Source organism: Panulirus ornatus, chromosome 18, assembly GCF_036320965.1.
Source record: "Panulirus ornatus isolate Po-2019 chromosome 18, ASM3632096v1, whole genome shotgun sequence".
NCBI classification, from domain to species: domain Eukaryota; kingdom Metazoa; phylum Arthropoda; class Malacostraca; order Decapoda; family Palinuridae; genus Panulirus; species Panulirus ornatus.
The window spans coordinates 39,146,284-39,170,309 of NC_092241.1; the positions used below are offsets into that span (position 1 = coordinate 39,146,284).

Below are 24,026 nucleotides of genomic sequence, written 5' to 3' on the forward strand. Positions count from 1 at the left end.
CACATCCAGGCCCCACAAAACTTTCCATAGTATACCCCAGATGCTTCACATGCCCTGGTTCAATCCATTGACAGCATGTCGACCCCGGTATACCACATTGTTCCAATTCACTCTATTCCTTACATGCCTTTCATCCTCCTGTGAGTTTTGGGCCCGATCACTCAAGATCTTTTTCACTCCATCCTTCCACCTCCAATTTGGTCTCCCACTTCTCCTTGTTCCCTCTACCTCACTCATTCTCTCCTTGTGGCCAAACCATTTCAATACACCCTCTTCGGCTCTGTCAACCACACTCTTTTTATTACCACACATCTCTCTCACCCTTTCATTACTTACTTGATCAAACCACTTCACACCACATATTGTCCTCTAACATCTCATTTCCAAAACATCCACCTGCACAACCCTCTCTACAGCCCATGCCTCACAACCATATAACATTGTTAGAACCACTATTCCTTCAAACATACCCATTTTTGCTCTACGAGATAAAGTTCCTGCCTTCCACACATTCTCAAACACTCCCAGAACCTTCGCCCCTTCCCCCACCCTGTGACTCACTTCCGCTTCCATGGTTTGCTGTTAAATCCACTCCCAGATATCTAAAACACTTCACTTCCTCCAGTTTTTCTCCATTCAAACTTACCTCTCAATTGACTTGTCCCTTCACCCTACTGAACCTAATAACCTTCCTCATATTCACATTTATTGTCAGCTTTCTTCTTTCATACACTTTACCAAACTCAGTCACCAGCTTCAGCAGTTTCTCATCCGAATCATCCACCATCGCTGTAACATCAGCGAACAAAAACTGACTCACTTCCCAAGCCCTCTCGTCAACAACAGACTGTATACTTGCCAATCTCTCCAAAACTCTTGCATTTGCGTCCCTAACGACCCCATCCATAAACAAATTAAACAACCATGAGACATCATGCACCCCTGCTACAAACCGACTTTCACTGGGAATCACTGCAAACCGACGTTCACTGGGAACCAATTACTTTCCTCTCTTCCTACTCGTACACATGCCTTATATCCTTGATAAAAAATTTTCTTTGCTTCTAGCTACTTACCTCCCACACCATCTACCCTTATTACCTTCCACAGAGCATCTCTATCAACTCTTTCATATGCCTTCTCCAGATCCATAAATGCTACATACAAATACATGTTTTTCTAAGTATTTTTCGCATACATTCTTCAAAGCAAACACCCTGATCCACGCATCCTCTACCACTTCTGAAACCACACTGCTCTTCCCCAATCTGGTGCTCTGTACATGCCTTTACCCTCTCAATCAATACCCTCCTATATAATTTCCCATGGATACTCAACAAGCTTATACCTCTGTAATTTGAACATTCACCTTTATCCCCTTTGCCTTTGTACAATGGCACTATGCATGCATTCTGCCAATCCTCAGGCACTTCACCATGATCCATACGTACACTGAATATCCTTATCAACCAATCAACAACACAGTCACCCTCTTTTTCATTAAATTCCACTGCAATACCATCCAAACCCGCCGCCTTGCCGGCTTTCACCTTCCACAAAGCTTTCACTACCTTTTCTCTGTTAATCAAACCATTCTCCCTGACCCTCTCACTTTGCACACCATCTCAACCAAAACACCCTATATCTGCCACTCTATCATGAAACACATTCAGCAAACCATCAAAATACTCACTCCATCTCCTTCTCACATCACCACTACTTGTTATTAACTCCCCATTTGATGTTCCCATTTGTTCTCTTGTCTTATGCACTTTATTTACCTCCTTTCAAAACATCTATTCATTCTCCCTAAAATTTAATGATACTCTCTCACCCCAACTCTCATTTGCCCTCTTTTTCTCCTCTTGCACCTTTCTCTTGACCTCCTGCTACTCTCTTTTATACATCTACCAATCATTTCCATTACTTCCCTGCAAAAAATCATCCAAACGCCTCTCTTCTCTTTCACTAACTATCTTACTTCTTCATCCCACCACTCACTATCCTTTCTAATCTGCCCATCTCCCACCTTTCTCATGCCACATGCATCTTTTGCACAAGCCATCACTATTTCCCTAAACACATCCCAGTCCTCCCCCACTCCCCTTATGTCATTTGCTTTCACCTTTTGCCATTCTGCTCTCAGTCTTTCCTGGTACTTCCTTTAACAAGTCTCCTTTCCAAGCTCAATTACTCTCACAGCTCTCTTCTCCCAAACATTCTCTCTTCTTTTCACCTTTATTCACCCAGAACCATAGCCCCTCTTCCATCCTGTGACTCAAATCAATCTCCATGGTTCCATCCACTGCTATGTCTACACTGAGGTACCTAAAGCACTTTACTTCTCCCAAGCCATCATCATATAAACTTGCATTCAAACCATCCTGTCTCACCACTCTGCTACACCTCATTACTTACTTTCGTACTCAATTACTCTCAACTTTCTTCTGTTACATGCTTTCCCAAATTTTGGTATCATTTATGAAGCTTCTCCTTGGAGTCTGCCATCATAGCCATGTAATCAGCAAACAGCAATTGATTCGACTCTAATGCTCCCTAACTCTGAGCATGCTGTCTGTCTTCAGAGACCTTCATATTTAACTCCATCAACTCATTCATAACAGCAGTGAACTGCAACGGTGACATCAGACAAGCTTGAAGATGGTCTTTCACCTTAACCCTTCCTATTTGCATAAATGCTATATTCTCCATGTAAAAACACCTCTGCATTTAACAAACCTCCATTTATCCCATATGTTTTCATCTTCCTTAAGGTATCTTCATCAAACCTATCATATATGTTTTTGCAGTTCCAATGTCACACATATTTAACTCTTTTTACAAGTTTTCCTCTTGAAGAGCTAAAATGCCTATACACTATAAGTTTTCCACTTATGTTGCTTCATTTAGTCCATGTGTTAAATGGATGAGCTTAGATTTTCATTGTAAGCAATAAGCATATATATATGGCAAAAGTTTTGGAGGGCTGTCTTCTGTAAGCAATGCAACAAGTAGTGCTTATTTATATTCAATCAGCTGATTGATTATGCAGCTAGTGAGTAGCCATTTAACTTTTGTTATTCAACAAATGTTTCAATCATGATATTACAGATTTATTAGTCAATCTTCAATTAACTTCTCTGTGATCATAATGTTTAATTTTCATTATCATGCTGATATAGGCAAGAGTTTATAGAAAAATCTGCTAAACAGTGATTTTATGTTCATAGTTATGATTTCCAAATGTTTTGTTTTTCCACTGTAATTATGAGTGACAAGACACCTGCAACTGTTGCAAAACCTGAGGGTATTTTGGTAGTGTCTGAGAATGGGAGTAAGTTATGTGGTGATGAATAATGATTATGATGACTCAAAGGTAAAATAAGTTAACAGTGAGATAGGAATGCCTAACTTACGTCCATCAACCTTAAGCTCCAGCTCCTGTATACAAAGGGAAAAAAATGCAGAATGTCCAAGTCCAAAACCTCCCAAATGAAGACTGCATTGTGGAAGATTTCATAATTAGCTATAACTATCAGTTTTTAGATTCAGGATATCAGCCATACTTTCATAAAATCTTGATGTAAATAATTCATCGTGCCCATAATACTTAATTTTGTAATTAACATAATTCACACTTAAGCAGAAGTTCACGAATGAAAACTATCGAAAAAAGTTAATGTTCATCTGATTTTTTGTCACTTTTCCTAGAAAATCCCTAACTTCTTACATAAGGTGCTAATATTATATAGTGCATATTGGTATTCACATTTAGTCTTTATAACAATGATTTTGAGTTTATTGACTTGGACGACTGAGTTTATGTATCAGTTATGAGACAAGAATTTTTCACATATCATCTGCATTTTTCGAGCACTGTAATTTATCATTCTTCTCTATCCAGTATGGATTATATAAATATCTATGGCCAAATCTAGAAAATACATTCCCTTTTGATATTGAAAAAGTAAAAATACATGTTGCTGAAAATTAATTACACAGCAAAAGGGTTAAACTACTGTCAGCATTCACAGGTTCATGCAGCTTATTCCATTAATCTATTTGTTATCATTCCAGGACTTTACATCTGTGCAAACAAATTGTCTACTTACTTTCATTTTATGGTCTCTGGTTGTTGTTCTTTTGCCTTTATAAAGAATCACTCAGTATGGACAATGTCCAATGATTTAAGAACTTGAAAGATGTGATCAAGAGTCCTCTTACTCTTTTTTTATGCTCATCTACTGTTTGATAATCTTAAAAGCAGATTTCTCTCTTTTCCTAACTTCCTGTTCATTGCCAGTGGTCCAAACCCTTATACTGATTAAGCATTCTGCAGAATCTTCTATAACAATGTTCTGTATTCTGGGTGAGGAGCTCCATTTCCTAATTCAAATTCAAAAAGATATTACTTAGCTTTGTGGTTTATCCATATGCATATTTGGGTCTGATTCCCTCTCTAATCTCTTGTATTTGTCCACACTAATCCTGCTGTCAAACTCAAGTATTTATCAAAGTGGTGTTTCATGTCTGATGTTTTCAATTTCTGTTATAAAATGTAGATGCAAGTTTTAGTACTGATGGTTTTTCAGCCCCTCTGACTTAAGTGTGCTAAATGACATGATACAGGAGACTCTCCAACACACACTCTTTCCATGAGAATCTAAATTTTCCATCGTCTTTTATAATCACTGCAAACTCTCCTGTTGTCAAAACTTCACTGTCTCTGAGGAGTCCATGTCTTGCTGTTTCCTCTACTCTCCTGAATGTACCTTCTGATTTTGTTAAATTGTTATGCAGGTTACTTGGAATTCTTTGGGATTGTAAATAAATACTTTGTGCCCCCAAATTTCCATTTTCCACAGGGCTTCTGTAGTGCTCAGGAAACCAGCCACATCCACTGGGCAGAACCAAAGGTTATTTAGTGTGGTGATGTTAGTGTGTCTATAAGGGAAGAGCATGGGGCTCCTGAGCAGTTAGTGTTAGGTATCTTCACTGTGGTATTTGTATCGTGGGCAGGAAGAGCACTGAATATGTGGAATGGGTGTTTGTACTGTTGTATGGATGGGTGATGTCCAAAGCATAGATGAGAAAATGTAACTTGTGTTTATCTGGGGAGCGTGGTTTTGGATTGCTGTATATCTGATACAGTAGCATTTCAGGCCAAATTTCAGAGAGCATATGTTTAGAGCTTGTTGGGTCATTTTGATGTTTATAAGTTTTGTCAGTGAGGGGCGAGGAGATCTATGAGTATGGGTTACTGAATGTGAAGCAGGGGTAAGATTTATTTTTAAATGGAGGTGAGATAAGTTACGAAGTGCTTTGGATGAGAGATATCTAATGGTAATGCAAAGAGCTGAAAGCCATTCATGTTAAAGTTGGATTGCATTGGGATGATCTTTTGTTTCATTATGGAGGTAATGAGTCTCTGTACTTGTTTGGCAACCAGTGATTGTACTGAGTCCTGTTTTGTGTGATTTGTAGCTTTGTTAATTTTGCCTGAGAGAGGGTGGATGTCCAATCTGGTACCAGTTAGACTTCTGAATGTATGTAGTTTGTATATTGCTTTTGTGTTGTTTGTATGTGGAGAGTGAATGTTCTGTGTCTGTCATATGTAATGCCTAGAATAGTAGGGGTTTTGTTGAGTGAGTGACTATCCATTCAATGTGATTGTGGGGTGCGGGTTAGATTTATGTCTGCCTGGGACTAAAAGGATTACTGAAGACTTATGTAGAGATGGAGATATTCTTTCTGGGTGCCCTCACACTAGCTAGATCTTGCAATACTTGAATACTCAGCAAGCTGCTGCATATGATTACTGTGTGGCTGTTGGCAACTTAAGGGTGGGCTGTTTTGAAAACTGTTTCTCCCCATACATCTTGAAGCTTTGGAACTTTGTATCTTCTCATGTCTTTCCCAATTACTATGACCTGGCATTATTCAACAGACAGGTTTTTCATATCTCAAAATTCATAAATACTTTCCCTTCTTTTTTCTCCCTTTCATAATCCTCACTATACAGCCTTGATGTGGACTTATGCCAGTAACTTGAGCCTCCAACATAAAAAAGAAAAGGAAAGTACTGTAACATGTTTGTTGTTGCTACTGTGGTGTCAGAGTGTTGTGATGTGACTGTGGGGTCATATACATACAAAAGAACCATCATGTGTGATGGAGGTAATGGAAGATATTGTAAGAAGGGCCTGAAGAGGATTAAAGAAAGAACTGCCCTTAGGGACCTCTACTGGAGAGCATAAGTATTCAAAAAATGAACCTGTTGTAAGTTAGTCTTGCATGGTTCCTGGCTATGAAACTGGCCAACCGTTTTTTGTTACTTTTGCTAAAGGTGGTGTCAAGTATCTGTTGTCAGAGATATGTCAGGAGACATGGGCAAAAGCTTTGTTGATGTCCATTGCCATTCATACTGTGTGGTATGGTGATTGTAGTTGGTTGAAGCCATCTAGGATACAATGTGTGAGGTCTGTTGGTGTAAATGTGGTTGGGTCTAAAACCATGCTGCATAGGCGAGAGTGGGATACTTTGCTTAAATGTACATTATTAAAACTGTTATGCAATTCCTTTTAACGGTTACTCTTCCTATTATGTATCCTATTATGTATTACTCTTCCTATTATGTATTCTTGAAAATTTAGCATGTACATTTCTCTTCTTTTTCTCTCTCTTTGCCATCATGCATCAGTCTCTCCAACTCTAACAAAGTCTGGCATGGCTTCCCCAAATTGGTCTTTACTTTCCCACTTAATTCCATCCACAGTGCCCACAAAAACCTTGTGCACCTCCCTAAGCATCTTTAAAGGCAATGTCACGCTTACATATTAATAATGTGTCATCTCTCCTTTGGCCTTGATTACCATCTGTAGACATCTGGACACAGAATTGGCAAGGTTCCTTAAGTATTCTAGGTCCAAGTTTTAGGTCCATAAGGTCTTGATCTGAATGAAGTGGGGCACTGATAAGGAGTTGCAGGAAGTAACAACATAATTATGCATTCCGAATGCCCAGTGCACCAAAAAATCTCATGGATATCCATATTTTTCTTGCTTCAACTTGAGAATTCAGGCTTTCTTCTTAGAAAGGTTAGAGCCAACCATGCTGAAGCACAGGTGAAAGAAATACAGCACCCAGAAGTGAAATTCCAAAAATCAAGTGGCAGCCTGGAGTATCAATGAAAGAACATCCTTCCCTCAAGATAGCCTGAGATAATCTGAGGTTAGTAGCTGGTGCCCACACAGTTAAAAAAACTAGTCTCAGCAACCAGATGTATGATGATTTCACTCTGAAGACATTGTATGTTTGTACCCACAATGGAAATTAGCCATGTAACTCCTTTGAAAATATCGTACTATCATTTCCTACCATGATGTTGCTGGACTGTCTGCAAGAGGTAGCACTGTGAGTCAGATGTCACCTTTAGCAAGACTGAATCATAATCAGTAAATAGATAGAAGTACAGCCTCATTAAGGACCTTCTCTTTTCAAAGGGATACATCATTTCCCTTCTCCTGCATGGAGTGCAGCCTCGAAGCTGCAGGAACCCCACAAAATGTGTCCTGGGGTTGTATGATAAATTCTTCCATCAACACCTGTATAAATCATTCAAAGTCCTACTCAAACACTAACCTCTTTTGATCTACCTCTTCTGATTAAGAGCCTACAGAATTTTTCATAATATGTTTTTAGCCTGCTTCAGTACAACTTCAGTACTCATCTTTATTTTTAATATAATCTTTGATATTCATCCCATTTTATCTTGATTACACTTAACTATCTATTCTTTCTAAAGCCTCTAAAATTGCACTTGCCATTTCTATAGCCTCTCCTAATTCTCTTACCTAAAAATATCCTATCCCCACCCTTCATCTTTAGTTGGAATCTGATTTTCCTTAAGTCCGAAAATCATAAGTGAATTACATCTATTATCTCTCACTTCACTAAAGCATCTAATTTTGGCACATTCCATTCACTGGGTAAGTCCTGCAGTATTAATTTTCCAACATTTGTATGTTTAAGTAAGTGCATGCATGTGCTCAAGTAAGGTTAACAAATACCTACAGTTTTAGAATTTCATAAATTTCTTAATCCCAACATGTGATTACACATATCACTCAAGGGATAAAGAATATGAAAGATATTTCCTTCTTCTTTTGAAAGAAATTTCCTAATCGTAGCTTCAGGGTTGATAAAGATAGGCTCATCAAAATAACTGATTACCTATTGTCATGATTAAGAATCCTATTGTGATCAATGTAGGAAGCTTGTTGTTCTTATGTTATGATATTCCAGGAACTATTCATCTCGACAAAAGAAAAGAAGTAAAAAATGCAGAATTTTTTCATGCTTGTTCGCTGTTTCTCACAATAGCGAGGAAGTGCAGGAACAGATGAATAGCCTCATTTGCTCACATCCAATCTCTAGCTCTAATGTATAATAATGAAACCAAAACCCCAAATCCACAAACAGGTCCCACAAACCTTTATGTAGTTTGCCCTGATGGCTTCATATGCTGGTTCACCCCATTTTAGCCATTACAATACATATAATTACTGGGTTTAACTTACCCACTGCCTGATACAGCCATGCAGTTTGACACCACTTGGAGTGGATACGTAAGTGCAGAGGCCAAGAACTGAAAGTAAAAATACATAAGATTATGTTTATCTGGCTTTAGGTACACTTCATACAGCAACTGAAATATGATTTTACATTACCATCCATATACATTTCATCTGTCTATCATTTTCTATCAACCTAAGTCCATGTAACAGATGCACTATCAATTTGTAAGCATATTCCTTTCTTACAAGAACAAGGTTGGAAATATGAACAAACTTGCAACACAATAAAGAAAAAGCTATGAAACACACAACAAACAAGCTTTAAACAAAATTATTGACAAAAAATCAGTCCACACAACAAACAAGCTTTAAACAAAATTATTGACAAAAAATCAGTCTATCATAAAATCTCTTATAATAATTAACTCTTCTCACTTTTACAGGGTGGATTTTGTGAATGGAAGAATACAACTTTTGTAGAAATTGATTTTGCTGAACTGCAATCCCCAACCCCTACAGTGCAGCCAAGTATTCAAATCCTATCTGTGTGTACAGGAAGTAAAATAATGAATCAGGAATTTCCAAGTCTTTTCACAATACACTGATGCATGAGTGAAACCTATATCTCGATTCCTTCCTCAATTTCATTCAGAGCACTGCAGTTCAGCAATGACGAAGGTCATTTTATAGGTCTGGTGGAGTTTATGGGCATACCTTCAGACAACTTAAGCACATTTTCACTATCTACCCATCTCTTCAATAATTTATATAAGGGGAGTGGGGGCAGAATAGGATGTATTTATGGAAGCAGTGATGGCTTGCACAAAAGATGCTTGTGGCATGAGAAGCATGGGAGTTGGGCAGATTAGAAAGGGTAGTGAATGGTGGGATGAAGAAGTAAGTTTATTAGTGAAAGAGAAGAGAGAGGCATTTGGATGGGTTTTGCAGGGAAATAATGCAAATGAGTGGGAGATGTATAAAAGAAAGAGGCAGGAGGTCAAGAGAAAGGTGCAAGTAGTGAAAAAGAGGGCAAATGAGAGTTGGGGTAAGAGAGTATCATTAAATTTCAGGGAGGATAAAAAGATGTTTTGGAAGTAGGTAAATAAAGTGCATAAGACATGGGAACAAATGGAAACATCAGGTAATAACAAGTAGTGGTGATGTGAGGAGATGGAGTGAGTATTTTGAAGGTTTGTTGAATGTGTTTGATAATAGAGTGAGAGGGTTAGGGAGAATGATTTGGTAAACAGAGAGGAGGAAGTAAAAGCTTTGCGGGAGATGAAAGCCGGCAAGACAGCGGGTTTGGATGGTATTGCAGTGGAATTTATTAAAAAAGGGGGTGACTGTGTTGTTGACTGGATGGTAAGGTTATTTAATGTATTTATGACTCATGTATGGAAGCGGAAGTGAATCATAGGGTGGGGAAGGGGACGAAAATTCTGGGAGCCTTGAAGAATGTGTGGAAGTCGAGAACATTATCTCGGAAAGCAAAAATGGGTATGTTTGAAGGAATAGTGGTTCCAACAATGTTGTATGGTTGCGAGGCGTGGGCTATGGATGGAGCTGTATGCAGGAGGGTGGATGTGCTGGAAATGAGATGTTTGAGGACAATATGTGGTGTGAGGTGGTTTGATCGAGTAAGTAATAATAGGGTAAGAGAGATGTGTGGTAATAAAGAGAGTGTGGTTGAGAGAGCAGAAGAGGGTGTTTTGAAATGGTTTGGTCACATGGAGAGAATGAGTGAGGAAAGATTGACCAAGAGGATATATGTGTCAGAAGTGGAGGGAATGAGAAGTGGGAGACCAAATTGGAGGTGGAAAAACGAAGTGAAAAAGGTTTCGAGTGATTGGGGCCTGAACATGCAGGAGGGTGAAAGGCGTGCAAGGAATAGAGTGAATTGGAACGATGTGGTATACCGGGGTCGACGCTTTTTCAATGGATTGAACCAGGGCATGTGAAGCGTCTGGGGTAAACCATGGAAAGTTCTGTGGGGCCTGGATGTGGAAAGGGAGCTGTGGTTTCAGTACATTATTACATGACAGCTAGAAACTGAGTGTGAATGAATGGGGCATTTGTTGTCTTTTCCTAGCGCTACCTCGCACACATGAGGGGGGAGGGTGTTGTTATTCCATGTGTGGCGGGATGGCGATGGGAATGAATAAAGGCAGACAGTATGAATTATGTATTTATTTATTTATTTTGCTTTATCGCTGTCTCCCGCGTTAGCGAGGTAGCGCAAGGAAACAGATGAAAGAATGGCCCAACCCGCCCACATAAACATGTATATACATACATGTCCACACACGCACAATATACATACCTATACATCTCAATGTACACATATATATTACACACACAGACATATACATATATACACATGTACATAATTCATACTGTCTGCCTTTATTTGTTCCCATCGCCACCTCGCCACACATGGAATAACAACCCCCTCCCCCCTCATGTGTGCGAGGTAGCGCTAGGAAAAACACCAAAGGCCCCATTCGTTCACACTCAGTCTCTAGCTGTCATGTAATAATGCACCGAAACAACAGCTCCCTTTCCACATCCAGGCCCCACACACTTTGCATGGTTTACCCCAGACGCTTCACATGCCCTGGTTCAATCCATTGACAGCACGTCAACCCCGGTATACCACATCGTTCCAATTCACTCTATTCCTTGCACGCCTTTCACCCTCCTGCATGTTCAGGCCCCGATCACTCAAATCTTTTTCACTCCATCTTTCCACCTCCAATTTGGTCTCCCACTCCTCCTCATTCCCTCCACCTCTGACACATATATCCTCTTGGTCAATCTTTCCCCACTCATTCTTTCCATGTGATCAGACCATTTCAAAACACCCTCTTCTGCTCTCTCAACCACACTCTTTTTATTTCCACACATCTCTCTTACCCTTACATTACTTACTCGATCAAACCACCTCACACCACATATTGTCCTCAAACATCTCATTTCCAGCATATCCACCCTCCTGCGCACAACTCTATCCATAGCCCACGCCTCGCAACCATACAACATTGTTGGAACCACTATTCCCTCAAACATACCCATTTTTGCTTTCCGAGATAATGTTCTCGACTTCCAAACATTCTTCAAGGCTCCCAGAATTTTCGCCCCCTCCCCCACCCTATGATTCACTTCTGCTTCCATAGTTCCATCCGCTGCCAGATCCACTCTCAGATAACTAAAAACACTTTACTTCCTCCAGTCTTTCTCCATTCAAACTTACCTCCCAATTGACTTGACCCTCAACCCTACTGTACCTAATAACCTTGCTCTTATTCACATTTACTCTTAACTTCCTTCTTTCACACACTTTACCAAACTCAGTCACCAGCTTCTGCAGTTTCTCACATGAATCAGCCACCAGCGCTGTATCATCAGCGAACAACAACTGACTCACTTCCCAAGCTCTCTCATCCACAACAGACTGCATACTTGCCCCTCTTTCCAAAACTCTTGCATTCACCTCCCTAACAACCCCATCCATAAACAAATTAAACAACCATGGAGACATCACACACCCCTTCCGCAAACCTACATTCACTGAGAACCAATCACTTTCCTCTCTTCCTACACGTACACGTGCCTTACATCCTCGATAAAAACTTTTCATTGCTTCTAACAACTTGCCTCCCACACCATATATTCTTAGTACCTTCCACAGAGCATCTCTATCAACTCTATCACATGCCTTCTCCAGATCCATAAATGCTACATACAAATCCATTTGCTTTTCTAAGTATTTCTCACATACATTCTTCAAAACAAACACCTGATCCACATATCCTCTACCACTTCTGAAACCACACTGCTATTCCCCAATCTGATGCTCTGTACATGCCTTCACCCTCTCAATCAATACCCTCCCATATAATTTACCAGGAATACTCAACAAACTTATACCTCTGTAATTTGAGCACTTACTCTTATCCCCTTTGTCTTTGTACAATGGCACTATGCACGCATTCCGCCAATCCTCAGGCACCTCACCATGAATCATACATACATTGAATAAACTTACCAACCAGTCAACAATACAGTCACCCCCTTTTTTTAATAAATTCCACTGCAATACCATCCAAACCTGCTGCCTTGCCGGCTTTCATCTTCTGCAAAGCTTTTACTACCTCTTCTCTGTTTACCAAATCATTTTCCCTAACCCTCTCACTTTGCACACCACCTCAACCAAAACACCCTATATCTGCCACTCTTATCATCAAACACATTCAACAAACCTTCAAAATACTCTCTCCATCTCCGTCTCACATCACCACTACTTGTTATCACCTCCCCATTAGCCCCCTTCACTGAAGTTCCCATTTTCTCCCTTGTCTTATGCACTTTATTTACCTCCTTCCAAAACATCTTTTTATTCTCCCTAAAATTTAACAATACTCTCTCACCCCAACTCTCATTTGCCCTCTTTTTCACCTCTTGCACCTTTCTCTTGACCTCCTGCCTCTTTCTTTTATACATCTCCCACTCATTTGCATTTTTTCCCTGCAAAAATCGTCTAAATGCCTCTCTCTTCTCTTTCACTAATAATCTTACTTTTTCATCCCACCACTCACTATCCTTTCTCATCAACCCACCTCCCATGCTTCTCATGCCACAAGCATCTTTTGCGCAAGCCATCACTGCTTCCCTAAGTACATCCCATTCCTCCCCCACTCCCCTTACCTCCTTTGTTCTCACCTTTTTCCATTCTGTACTCAGTCTCTCCTGGTACTTCCTCACACAAGTCTCCTTCCCAAGCTCACTTACTCTCACCACTCTCTTCATCCAAACATTCTCTCCTCTTTTCCGAAAACCCCTACAAATCTTACCTTCGCCTCCACAAGATAATGATCAGATATCCCTCTAGTTGCACCTCTCAGCACATTTACATCCAAAAGTCTCTCTTTCGCACGCCTATCAATTAACACATAATCCAATAACGCTCTCTGGCCATCTCTCCTACTTACATACGTATACTTATGTTTATTTCTCTTTTTAAACCAGGTATTCCCAATCACCAGTCCTTTTTCAGCACATAAATCTACAAGCTCTTCACCATTTCCATTTACAACACTGAACACCCCATGTATACCAATTATTCCCTCAACTGCCACATTACTCACCTTTGCATTCAAATCACCCATCACCTTAACCTGGTCTTGTGCATCAAAACCACTAACACACTCATTCAACTGCTCCCAAAACACTTGCCTCTCATGATCTTTCTTCTCATGCCCAGGTGCATATGCACCAATAATCACCCATCTCTCTCCATCAACTTTCAGTTTTACCCATATGAATCTAGAATTTACTTTCTTACACTCTATCACATACTCCCACAACTCCTGTTTCAGGAGTAGTGCTACTCCTTCCCTTGCTCTTGTCCTCTCACTAACCCCTGACTTTACTCCCAAGACATTCCCAAACCACTCTTCCCCTTTACCCTTGAGCTTCATTTCACTCAGAGCCAAAACATCCAGGTTCCTTTCCTCAAACATACTACCTATCTCTCCTTTTTTCTCATCTTGGTTACATCCACACACATTTAGACACCCCAATCTGAGCCTTTGAGGAGGATGAGCACTCCCCGCGTGACTCGTTCTTCTGTTTCCCCTTTTAGAGTGTTAAAATACAAGGAGGGGAGGGTTTCTGGCCCCCCTGCTCCTGTCCCCTTTAGTCGCCTTCTACAACACGTGAGGAATGCGTGGGAAGTATTCTTTCTCCCCTATCCCCAGGGATAATCTGTTTTTCTAAGTATTTCTCACATACATTCTTCAAAGCAAACACCTGATCCACTCATCCTCTATCATTTCTGAAACCACACTGCTCTTCCCCAATCTGATGCTCTGCACATGCCTTTACCCTCTCAATTAATACCCTCCCATAAAATTTCCCTGGAATACTCAACAAACTTATGCCTCTGTAATTAGAACACTCACCTTTATCCCCTTTGCCTTTGAACAGTGGCACTATGCATGCATTTCGCCAATCCTCAGGCACTTCACCATGATCCATACATAGAGTGAATATGCTTACCAACCAGTCAACAACACAGTCACCTCCTTTTTTATTTAATTCCACTGCAATACCACCTAACCAGCCGCCTTGCTGGCTCTCATCTTCCACAAAGCTTTCACTACCTCTTCTCTGTTCACCAAACCATTCTCCCTGACCCTCTCACTTTGCACTCCATCCCAACCAACACACTCTATATCTGCCACTCTATCATCAAACACATTCAACAAACCAAACTTTTCACTCTATCTCCTCACTTCATCACTGCTTGTTATTTTTCTTCTTATGTTCTCTAATTCTCTCAGTATTATTCCGTCATTAGGTGGGTGGTCACACACAAATTGTCCATAGTTATCCATTTATTTCAATTAAGCTTTTGCCTTCAGAGAGGCCTCATCAGGAATCTACAAAAAGAGAAAAAACTGTGCCACAAAACTTGGATATGATATGTAAAACACAATATATAAAGAACAATTTTGGGAGCCTTGAAAAATGTGTGGAAGTCGAGAACATTATCTCGGAAAGCAAAAATGGGTATGTTTGAAGGAATAGTGGTTCCAACAATGTTGTATGGTTGCGAGGCGTGGGCTATGGATAGAGTTGTGCGCAGGAGGATGGATGTGCTGGAAATGAGATGTTTGAGGACAATGTGTGGTGTGAGGTGGTTTGATCGAGTAAGTAACGTAAGGGTAAGAGAGATGTGTGGAAATAAAAAGAGCGTGGTTGAGAGAGCAGAAGAGGGTGTTTTGAAATGGTTTGGGCACATGGAGAGAATGAGTGAGGAAAGATTGACCAAGAGGATATATGTGTCGGAGGTGGAGGGAACGAGGAGAAGAGGGAGACCAAATTGGAGGTGGGAAGATGGAGTGAAAAGGATTTTGTGTGATCGGGGCCTGAACATGCAGGAGGGTGAAAGGAGGCTTTTTCAATGGATTGAACCAGGGCATGTGAAGCGTCTGGGGTAAACCATGGAAAGTTCTCTGGGGCCTGGATGTGGAAAGGGAGCTGTGGTTTCAGTACATTATTACATGACAGCTAGAAACTGAGTGTGAATGAATGGGGCATTTGTTGTCTTTTCCTAGCGCTACCTCGCACACATAAGGGGGGAGGGTGTTGTTATTCCATGTGTGGCGGGATGGCGATGGGAATGAATAAAGGCAGACAGTATGAATTATGTATTTATTCATTTATTTTGCTTTATCGCTGTCTCCCGCGTTAGCGAGGTAGCGCAAGGAAACAGACGAAAGAATGGCCCAACCCGCCCACATACACATGTATATACATACATGTCCACACACGCACAATATACATACCTATACATCTCAATGTACACATATATATTACACACACAGACATATACATATATACACATGTACATAATTCATACTGTCTGCCTTTATTTGTTCCCATCGCCACCTCGCCACACATGGAATAACAACCCCCTCCCCCCTCATGTGTGCGAGGTAGCGCTAGGAAAAACACCAAAGGCCCCATTCGTTCACACTCAGTCTCTAGCTGTCATGTAATAATGCACCGAAACAACAGCTCCCTTTCCACATCCAGGCCCCACACACTTTGCATGGTTTACCCCAGACGCTTCACATGCCCTGGTTCAATCCATTGACAGCACGTCAACCCCGGTATACCACATCGTTCCAATTCACTCTATTCCTTGCACGCCTTTCACCCTCCTGCATGTTCAGGCCCCGATCACTCAAAATCTTTTTCACTCCATCTTTCCACCTCCAATTTGGTCTCCCACTCCTCCTCATTCCCTCCACCTCTGACACATATATCCTCTTGGTCAATCTTTCCCCACTCATTCTTTCCATGTGATCAGACCATTTCAAAACACCCTCTTCTGCTCTCTCAACCACACTCTTTTTATTTCCACACATCTCTCTTACCCTTACATTACTTACTCGATCAAACCACCTCACACCACATATTGTCCTCAAACATCTCATTTCCAGCATATCCACCCTCCTGCGCACAACTCTATCCATAGCCCACGCCTCGCAACCATACAACATTGTTGGAACCACTATTCCCTCAAACATACCCATTTTTGCTTTCCGAGATAATGTTCTCGACTTCCAAACATTCTTCAAGGCTCCCAGAATTTTCGCCCCCTCCCCCACCCTATGATTCACTTCCTGCTTCCATCGGTTCCATCCGCTGCCAGATCCACTCTCAGATAACTAAAAACACTTTACTTCCTCCAGTCTTTCTCCATTCAAACTTACCTCCCAATTGACTTGACCCTCAACCCTACTGTACCTAATAACCTTGCTCTTATTCACATTTACTCTTAACTTCCTTCTTTCACACACTTTACCAAACTCAGTCACCAGCTTCTGCAGTTTCTCACATGAATCAGCCACCAGCGCTGTATCATAAGCGAACAACAACTGACTCACTTCCCAAGCTCTCTCATCCACAACAGACTGCATACTTGCCCCTCTTTCCAAAACTCTTGCATTCACCTCCCTAACAACCCCATCCATAAACAAATTAAACAACCATGGAGACATCACACACCCCTTCCGCAAACCTACATTCACTGAGAACCAATCACTTTCCTCTCTTCCTACACGTACACGTGCCTTACATCCTCGATAAAAACTTTTCATTGCTTCTAACAACTTGCCTCCCACACCATATATTCTTAGTACCTTCCACAGAGCATCTCTATCAACTCTATCACATGCCTTCTCCAGATCCATAAATGCTACATACAAATCCATTTGCTTTTCTAAGTATTTCTCACATACATTCTTCAAAACAAACACCTGATCCACATATCCTCTACCACTTCTGAAACCACACTGCTATTCCCCAATCTGATGCTCTGTACATGCCTTCACCCTCTCAATCAATACCCTCCCATATAATTTACCAGGAATACTCAACAAACTTATACCTCTGTAATTTGAGCACTCACTCTTATCCCCTTTGTCTTTGTACAATGGCACTATGCAAGCATTCCGCCAATCCTCAGGCACCTCACCATGAATCATACATACATTGAATAAACTTACCAACCAGTCAACAATACAGTCACCCCCTTTTTTTAATAAATTCCACTGCAATACCATCCAAACCTGCTGCCTTGCCGGCTTTCATCTTCTGCAAAGCTTTTACTACCTCTTCTCTGTTTACCAAATCATTTTCCCTAACCCTCTCACTTTGCACACCACCTCAACCAAAACACCCTATATCTGCCACTCTTATCATCAAACACATTCAACAAACCTTCAAAATACTCTCTCCATCTCCGTCTCACATCACCACTACTTGTTATCACCTCCCCATTAGCCCCCTTCACTGAAGTTCCCATTTTCTCCCTTGTTTTATGCACTTTATTAACCTCCTTCCAAAACATCTTTTTATTCTCCCTAAAATTTAATGATACTCTCTCACCCCAACTCTCATTTGCCCTCTTTTTCACCTCTTGCACCTTTCTCTTGACCTCCTGCCTCTTTCTTTTATACATCTCCCACTCATTTGCATTTTTTCCCTGCAAAAATCGTCTAAATGCCTCTCTCTTCTCTTTCCACTAATAATCTTACTTCTTCATCCCACCACTCACTACCCTTTCTCATCAACCCACCTCCCATGCTTCTCATGCCACAAGCATCTTTTGCGCAAGCCATCACTGCTTCCCTAAGTACATCCCATTCCTCCCCCACTCCCCTTACCTCCTTTGTTCTCACCTTTTTCCATTCTGTACTCAGTCTCTCCTGGTACTTCCTCACACAAGTCTCCTTCCCAAGCTCACTTACTCTCACCACTCTCTTCATCCAAACATTCTCTCCTCTTTTCCGAAAACCCCTACAAATCTTACCTTCGCCTCCACAAGATAATGATCAGATATCCCTCTAGTTGCACCTCTCAGCACATTTACATCCAAAAGTCTCTCTTTCGCACGCCTATCAATTAACACATAATCCAATAACGCTCTCTGGCCATCTCTCCTACTTACATACGTATACTTATGTTTACTTCTCTTTTTAAACCAGGTATTCCCAATCACCAGTCCTTTTTCAGCACATAAATCTACAAGCTCTTCACCATTTCCATTTACAACACTGAACACCCCATGTATACCAATTATTCCCTCAACTGCCACATTACTCACCTTTGCATTCAAATCACCTATCACCATAACCTGGTCTTGTGCATCAAAACCACTAACACACTCATTCAGCTGCTCCCAAAACACTTGCCTCTCATGATCTTTCTTCTCATGCCCAGGTGCATATGCACCAATAATCACCCATCTCTCTCCATCAACTTTCAGTTTTACCCATATCAATCTAGAATTTACTTTCTTACACTCTATCACATACTCCCACAACTCCTGTTTCAGGAGTAGTGCTACTCCTTCCCTTGCTCTTGTCCTCTCACTAACCCCTGACTTTACTCCCAAGACATTCCCAAACCACTCTTCCCCTTTACCCTTGAGCTTCATTTCACTCAGAGCCAAAACATCCAGGTTCCTTTCCTCAAACATACTACCTATCTCTCCTTTTTTCTCATCTTGGTTACATCCACACACATTTAGACACCCCAATCTGAGCCTTTGAGGAGGATGAGCACTCCCCGCGTGACTCGTTCTTCTGTTTCCCCTTTTAGAGTGTTAAAATACAAGGAGGGGAGGGTTTCTGGCCCCCCTGCTCCTGTCCCCTTTAGTCGCCTTCTACAACACGTGAGGAATGCGTGGGAAGTATTCTTTCTCCCCTACCCCAGGGATAATCTGTTTTTCTAAGTATTTCTCACATACATTCTTCAAAGCAAACACCTGATCCACTCATCCTCTATCATTTCTGAAACCACACTGCTCTTCCCCAATCTGATGCTCTGCACATGCCTTTACCCTCTCAATTAATACCCTCCCATAAAATTTCCCTGGAATACTCAACAAACTTATGCCTCTGTAATTAGAACACTCACCTTTATCCCCTTTGCCTTTGAACAGTGGCACTATGCATGCATTTCGCCAATCCTCAGGCACTTCACCATGATCCATACATAGAGTGAATATGCTTACCAACCAATCAACAACACAGTCACCTCCTTTTTTATTTAATCCCACTGCAATACCACCTAACCAGCCGCCTTGCTGGCTCTCATCTTCCACAAAGCTTTCACTACCTCTTCTCTGTTCACCAAACCATTCTCCCTGACCCTCTCACTTTGCACTCCATCCCAACCAACACACTCTATATCTGCCACTCTATCATCAAACACATTCAACAAACCAAACTTTTCACTCTATCTCCTCACTTCATCACTACTTGTTATTTTTCTTCTTATGTTCTCTAATTCTCTCAGTATTATTCCGTCATTAGGTGGGTGGTCACACACAAATTGTCCATAGTTATCCATTTATTTCAATTAAGCTTTTGCCTTCAGAGAGGCCTCATCAGGAATCTACAAAAAGAGAAAAAACTGTGCCACAAAACTTGGATATGATATGTAAAACACAATATATAAAGAACAATTTTGGGAGCCTTGAAAAATGTGTGGAAGTCGAGAACATTATCTCGGAAAGCAAAAATGGGTATGTTTGAAGGAATAGTGGTTCCAACAATGTTGTATGGTTGCGAGGCGTGGGCTATGGATAGAGTTGTGCGCAGGAGGATGGATGTGCTGGAAATGAGATGTTTGAGGACAATGTGTGGTGTGAGGTGGTTTGATCGAGTAAGTAACGTAAGGGTAAGAGAGATGTGTGGAAATAAAAAGAGCGTGGTTGAGAGAGCAGAAGAGGGTGTTTTGAAATGGTTTGGGCACATGGAGAGAATGAGTGAGGAAAGATTGACCAAGAGGATATATGTGTCGGAGGTGGAGGGAACGAGGAGAAGAGGGAGACCAAATTGGAGGTGGGAAGATGGAGTGAAAAGGATTTTGTGTGATCGGGGCCTGAACATGCAGGAGGGTGAAAGGAGGGCAAGGAATAGAGTGAATTGGAGCGATGTGGTATACAGGGGTTGACGTGCTGTCGGTGGATTGAATCAAGGCATGTGAAGCGTCCGGGGTAAACCATGGAAAGCTGTGTAGGTATGTATATTTGCGTGTGTGGACGTGTGTATGTACATGTGTATGGGGGGGGGTTGGGCCATTTCTTTCGTCTGTTTCCTTGCGCTACCTCGCAACCGCGGGAGACAGCGACGAGGTATAAAAAAAAAAAAAAAAATAAAGAACACAGAACATAGCACATAAATGTATGAGTTATGATCTAAATACAGCATATGGAAAGAGAAATATAGAAAAACTTAAGTTGAGGAAAAACATAGAACAATATTAAACAAGGTAGGAATATAGAAATTCCATCACTAAATACACTAAGTAGGGCCAAGCAAGACTGTTATTGTATGGATGTGGAGCTGAGGTCAGGTTAGGCTCATTTAGTTCTCTCTGACCTTTGTAACCCAGGACCACGTTCCTGGTGTCCAGAAATGGCGAGCTAGGTAATTTGTGGTGGGTCAGTGACGTGTCCCACTCATCCTAAAATGGCATTAGGTCTACTTCCTATTGGTGGGCCATCAAAGAGCTGTATGGTGGTGGTCATGTTTGTCTGGATGTTGATGGCAGGTGCTTTACCTCTAATGTGGATGGCTTCCAATATCTGTAGTCTCCTCCGATCACTGCAACTAGTAATGATTTTGGTGCTATTCACTATAATCTCCCTCATTGTCTCGTTCCATGGTTTTGTTCATGATGTTGTTTGATTCCACCTTCTTGTAAGTAGAATGAGAGGTGGTGGCTCAGGGCGCAGGTTGTATGTCCAATGTAGTTTATATGGTGGGGCTGACAGTCCCCAATATTGCATCAGTACAATTCAAACTTCCAGAGCAGCCTACCATATTGTTGTTCATTATGAGTGAACATGTTTTTGGATTGTTGTCAGACTGATATCCTTGTTTTCATCAGTTGCTTTGCAGTTTCTGGCCACAATAACTCCCATGACCTTCCGTCCTTTTGATAGGTCGTTGTAAATGTGTTCCTGTAGTAAACTTAAATGCTGTCATGTTGAGGTTCCCTGTTTGCTACGAGATGTTGCTCTAGCATGTATTTCACACTGGTATCAAATTCAGTACATGAATATCCATTGTTAATTAACATTTGCCAAACACATCAGAGTTCTTGATGTAAAAGTTGCCAAGTTGAGCACACCTTGACCACTTTCCTCATCTGTGCACAAATGACACCTCGTGCATTCACTTATTGCATTCATACATTTACCTTGGTTGGTGGGCTTTCTGTAAATGTCAGCGACAAAAGATCCTGTAGTGGCACTTACCATAACATTCAAGAAAAGTATCTTACCATTATCATTCAGGTCTACTGTAAACCTCAAGCCTGAAGTTTCTTGGAGTCGGTTATGGAGGTTTTCCAGTGAGCTTAAGATATTGATGCTGATAAAAATGTCATCTATATATCTGCAGTAAATCTGGGGTGTCATGCTCTCGGGTCACAGTGTTTTACCCAGACACTTCACATGAAAAGCAAATGGATTTGTATGTAGCATTTATGGATCTGGAGAAGGCATATGATAGAGTTGATAGAGATGCTCTGTGGAAGGTATTAAGAATATATGGTGTGGGAGGCAAGTTGTTGGAAGCAGTGAAAAGTTTTTATCGAGGATGTAAGGCATGTGTACGTGTAGGAAGAGAGGAAAGTGATTGGTTCTCAGTGAATGTAGGTTTGCGGCAGGGGTGTGTGATGTCTCCATGGTTGTTTAATTTGTTTATGGATGGGGTTGTTAGGGAGGTAAATGCAAGAGTTTTGGAAAGAGGGGCAAGTATGAAGTGTGTTGGGGATGAGAGAGCTTGGGAAGTGAGTCAGTTGTTGTTCGCTGATGATACAACGCTGGTGGCTGATTCATGTGAGAAACTGCAGAAGCTGGTGACTGAGTTTGGTAAAGTGTGTGGAAGAAGAAAGTTAAGAGTAAATGTGAATAAGAGCAAGGTTATTAGGTACAGTAGGGTTGAGGGTCAAGTCAATTGGGAGGTGAGTTTGAATGGAGAAAAACTGGAGGAAGTGAAGTGTTTTAGATATCTGGGAGTGGATCTGGCAGCGGATGGAACCATGGAAGCGGAAGTGGACCATAGGGTGGGGGAGGGGGCGAAAATTCTGGGAGCCTTGAAGAATGTGTGGAAGTCGAGAACATTATCTCGGAAAGCAAAAATGGGTATGTTTGAAGGAATAGTGGTTCCAACAATGTTGTATGGTTGCGAGGCGTGGGCTATGGATAGAGTTGTGCGCAGGAGGATGGATGTGCTGGAAATGAGATGTCTGAGGACAATGTGTGGTGTGAGGTGGTTTGATCGAGTAAGTAACGTAAGGGTAAGAGAGATGTGTGGAAATAAAAAGAGCGTGGTTGAGAGAGCAGAAGAGGGTGTTTTGAAATGGTTTGGGCACATCACTTACTCGATCTAACTCCTCACACCACATATTGTCCTCAGACATTTATTTCAAACACATACACTCTCTTCCTTCATAGTCTTATCTAAACCCAGGCTTTGCATCCATTTAATAAAGCTGTGGCTACTATGCCTTCAAACATACCTCTTTTTGCCTTCCTAGATAATGTTCTCTCTTTCCATACATTCTTCAGAGCTTCCACAACCTTTGCCATGTCACCCACCTTATGACTCACTTCAGCTTCCGTGGTAAACCTTCATTTTTATCATCAAGCACCCAGAACATACTGGCTAAAACATCAGGTCAAATGATGTACAGACAGTGCATAGGAGCACTTTTTCTCACAAAGGTCACACGACCTGGGGTTTTTACAGCTGGCAACCGCACCATCAAAATCCTTCTTTTGGAAACATAATTTCACCATCAATAACGATGGAAACGATGCTGCAGATGAACGAATTTGGAAAGTTTGTGCAGCTACATAGAAGTGATAGGGAATCTGATGAGTTAGTGAGGGTAACATCTGTTACTATGTACATAGGGAAAAGGAACAAGAATAACTAAGAACTACAGATGACTGAATACTTACAGCATACCTGGCAAGATATATATTTTACTAGATTATGACAGATAATGTTATAAAAGACAAATCATTGTAGTGAAGTTTCAAGGAAGAGAAAGATGCAAAAAGTACAATTTTGGGCTAAATATTTAAGCAAGTAATAGAAAAAGTTCAACAAGATATCAAGGAAATGTTTTCAATATCACTCAATACTGAAAAGGCATATAATACTGTCAAAGGGAAAATTTTTAGGAAGTTCAAACTCACTTTGATGAGTATGAAATATTCTGAGTAATGGGAAAGGCTTGTATAATGAAGGCAGTCCTTTTGTGACAAAAAATGGGGGTACAAGCAAATAGTCTGAAATGATTATGATTGTGCATCAAGGCTGTGTAAAGTCACCAAAGTTTTACACAGGGATG

At 41.0% G+C, this 24,026-nt stretch overlaps 1 protein-coding gene across 1 annotated transcript in view; it reads right to left on the bottom strand.

Moving 5' to 3' along the window:
• LOC139755032 (mitochondrial carrier homolog 2-like) overlaps window positions 1-24,026 on the bottom strand; it is a 91,324-nt gene that overhangs the window by 24,756 nt on the left and 42,542 nt on the right. The window contains exon 6 of the mRNA XM_071672990.1: window positions 8,580-8,647. Coding sequence (XP_071529091.1) covers window positions 8,580-8,647 — 68 coding nt within the window. The remainder of the gene's footprint in view (window positions 1-8,579; window positions 8,648-24,026) is intronic.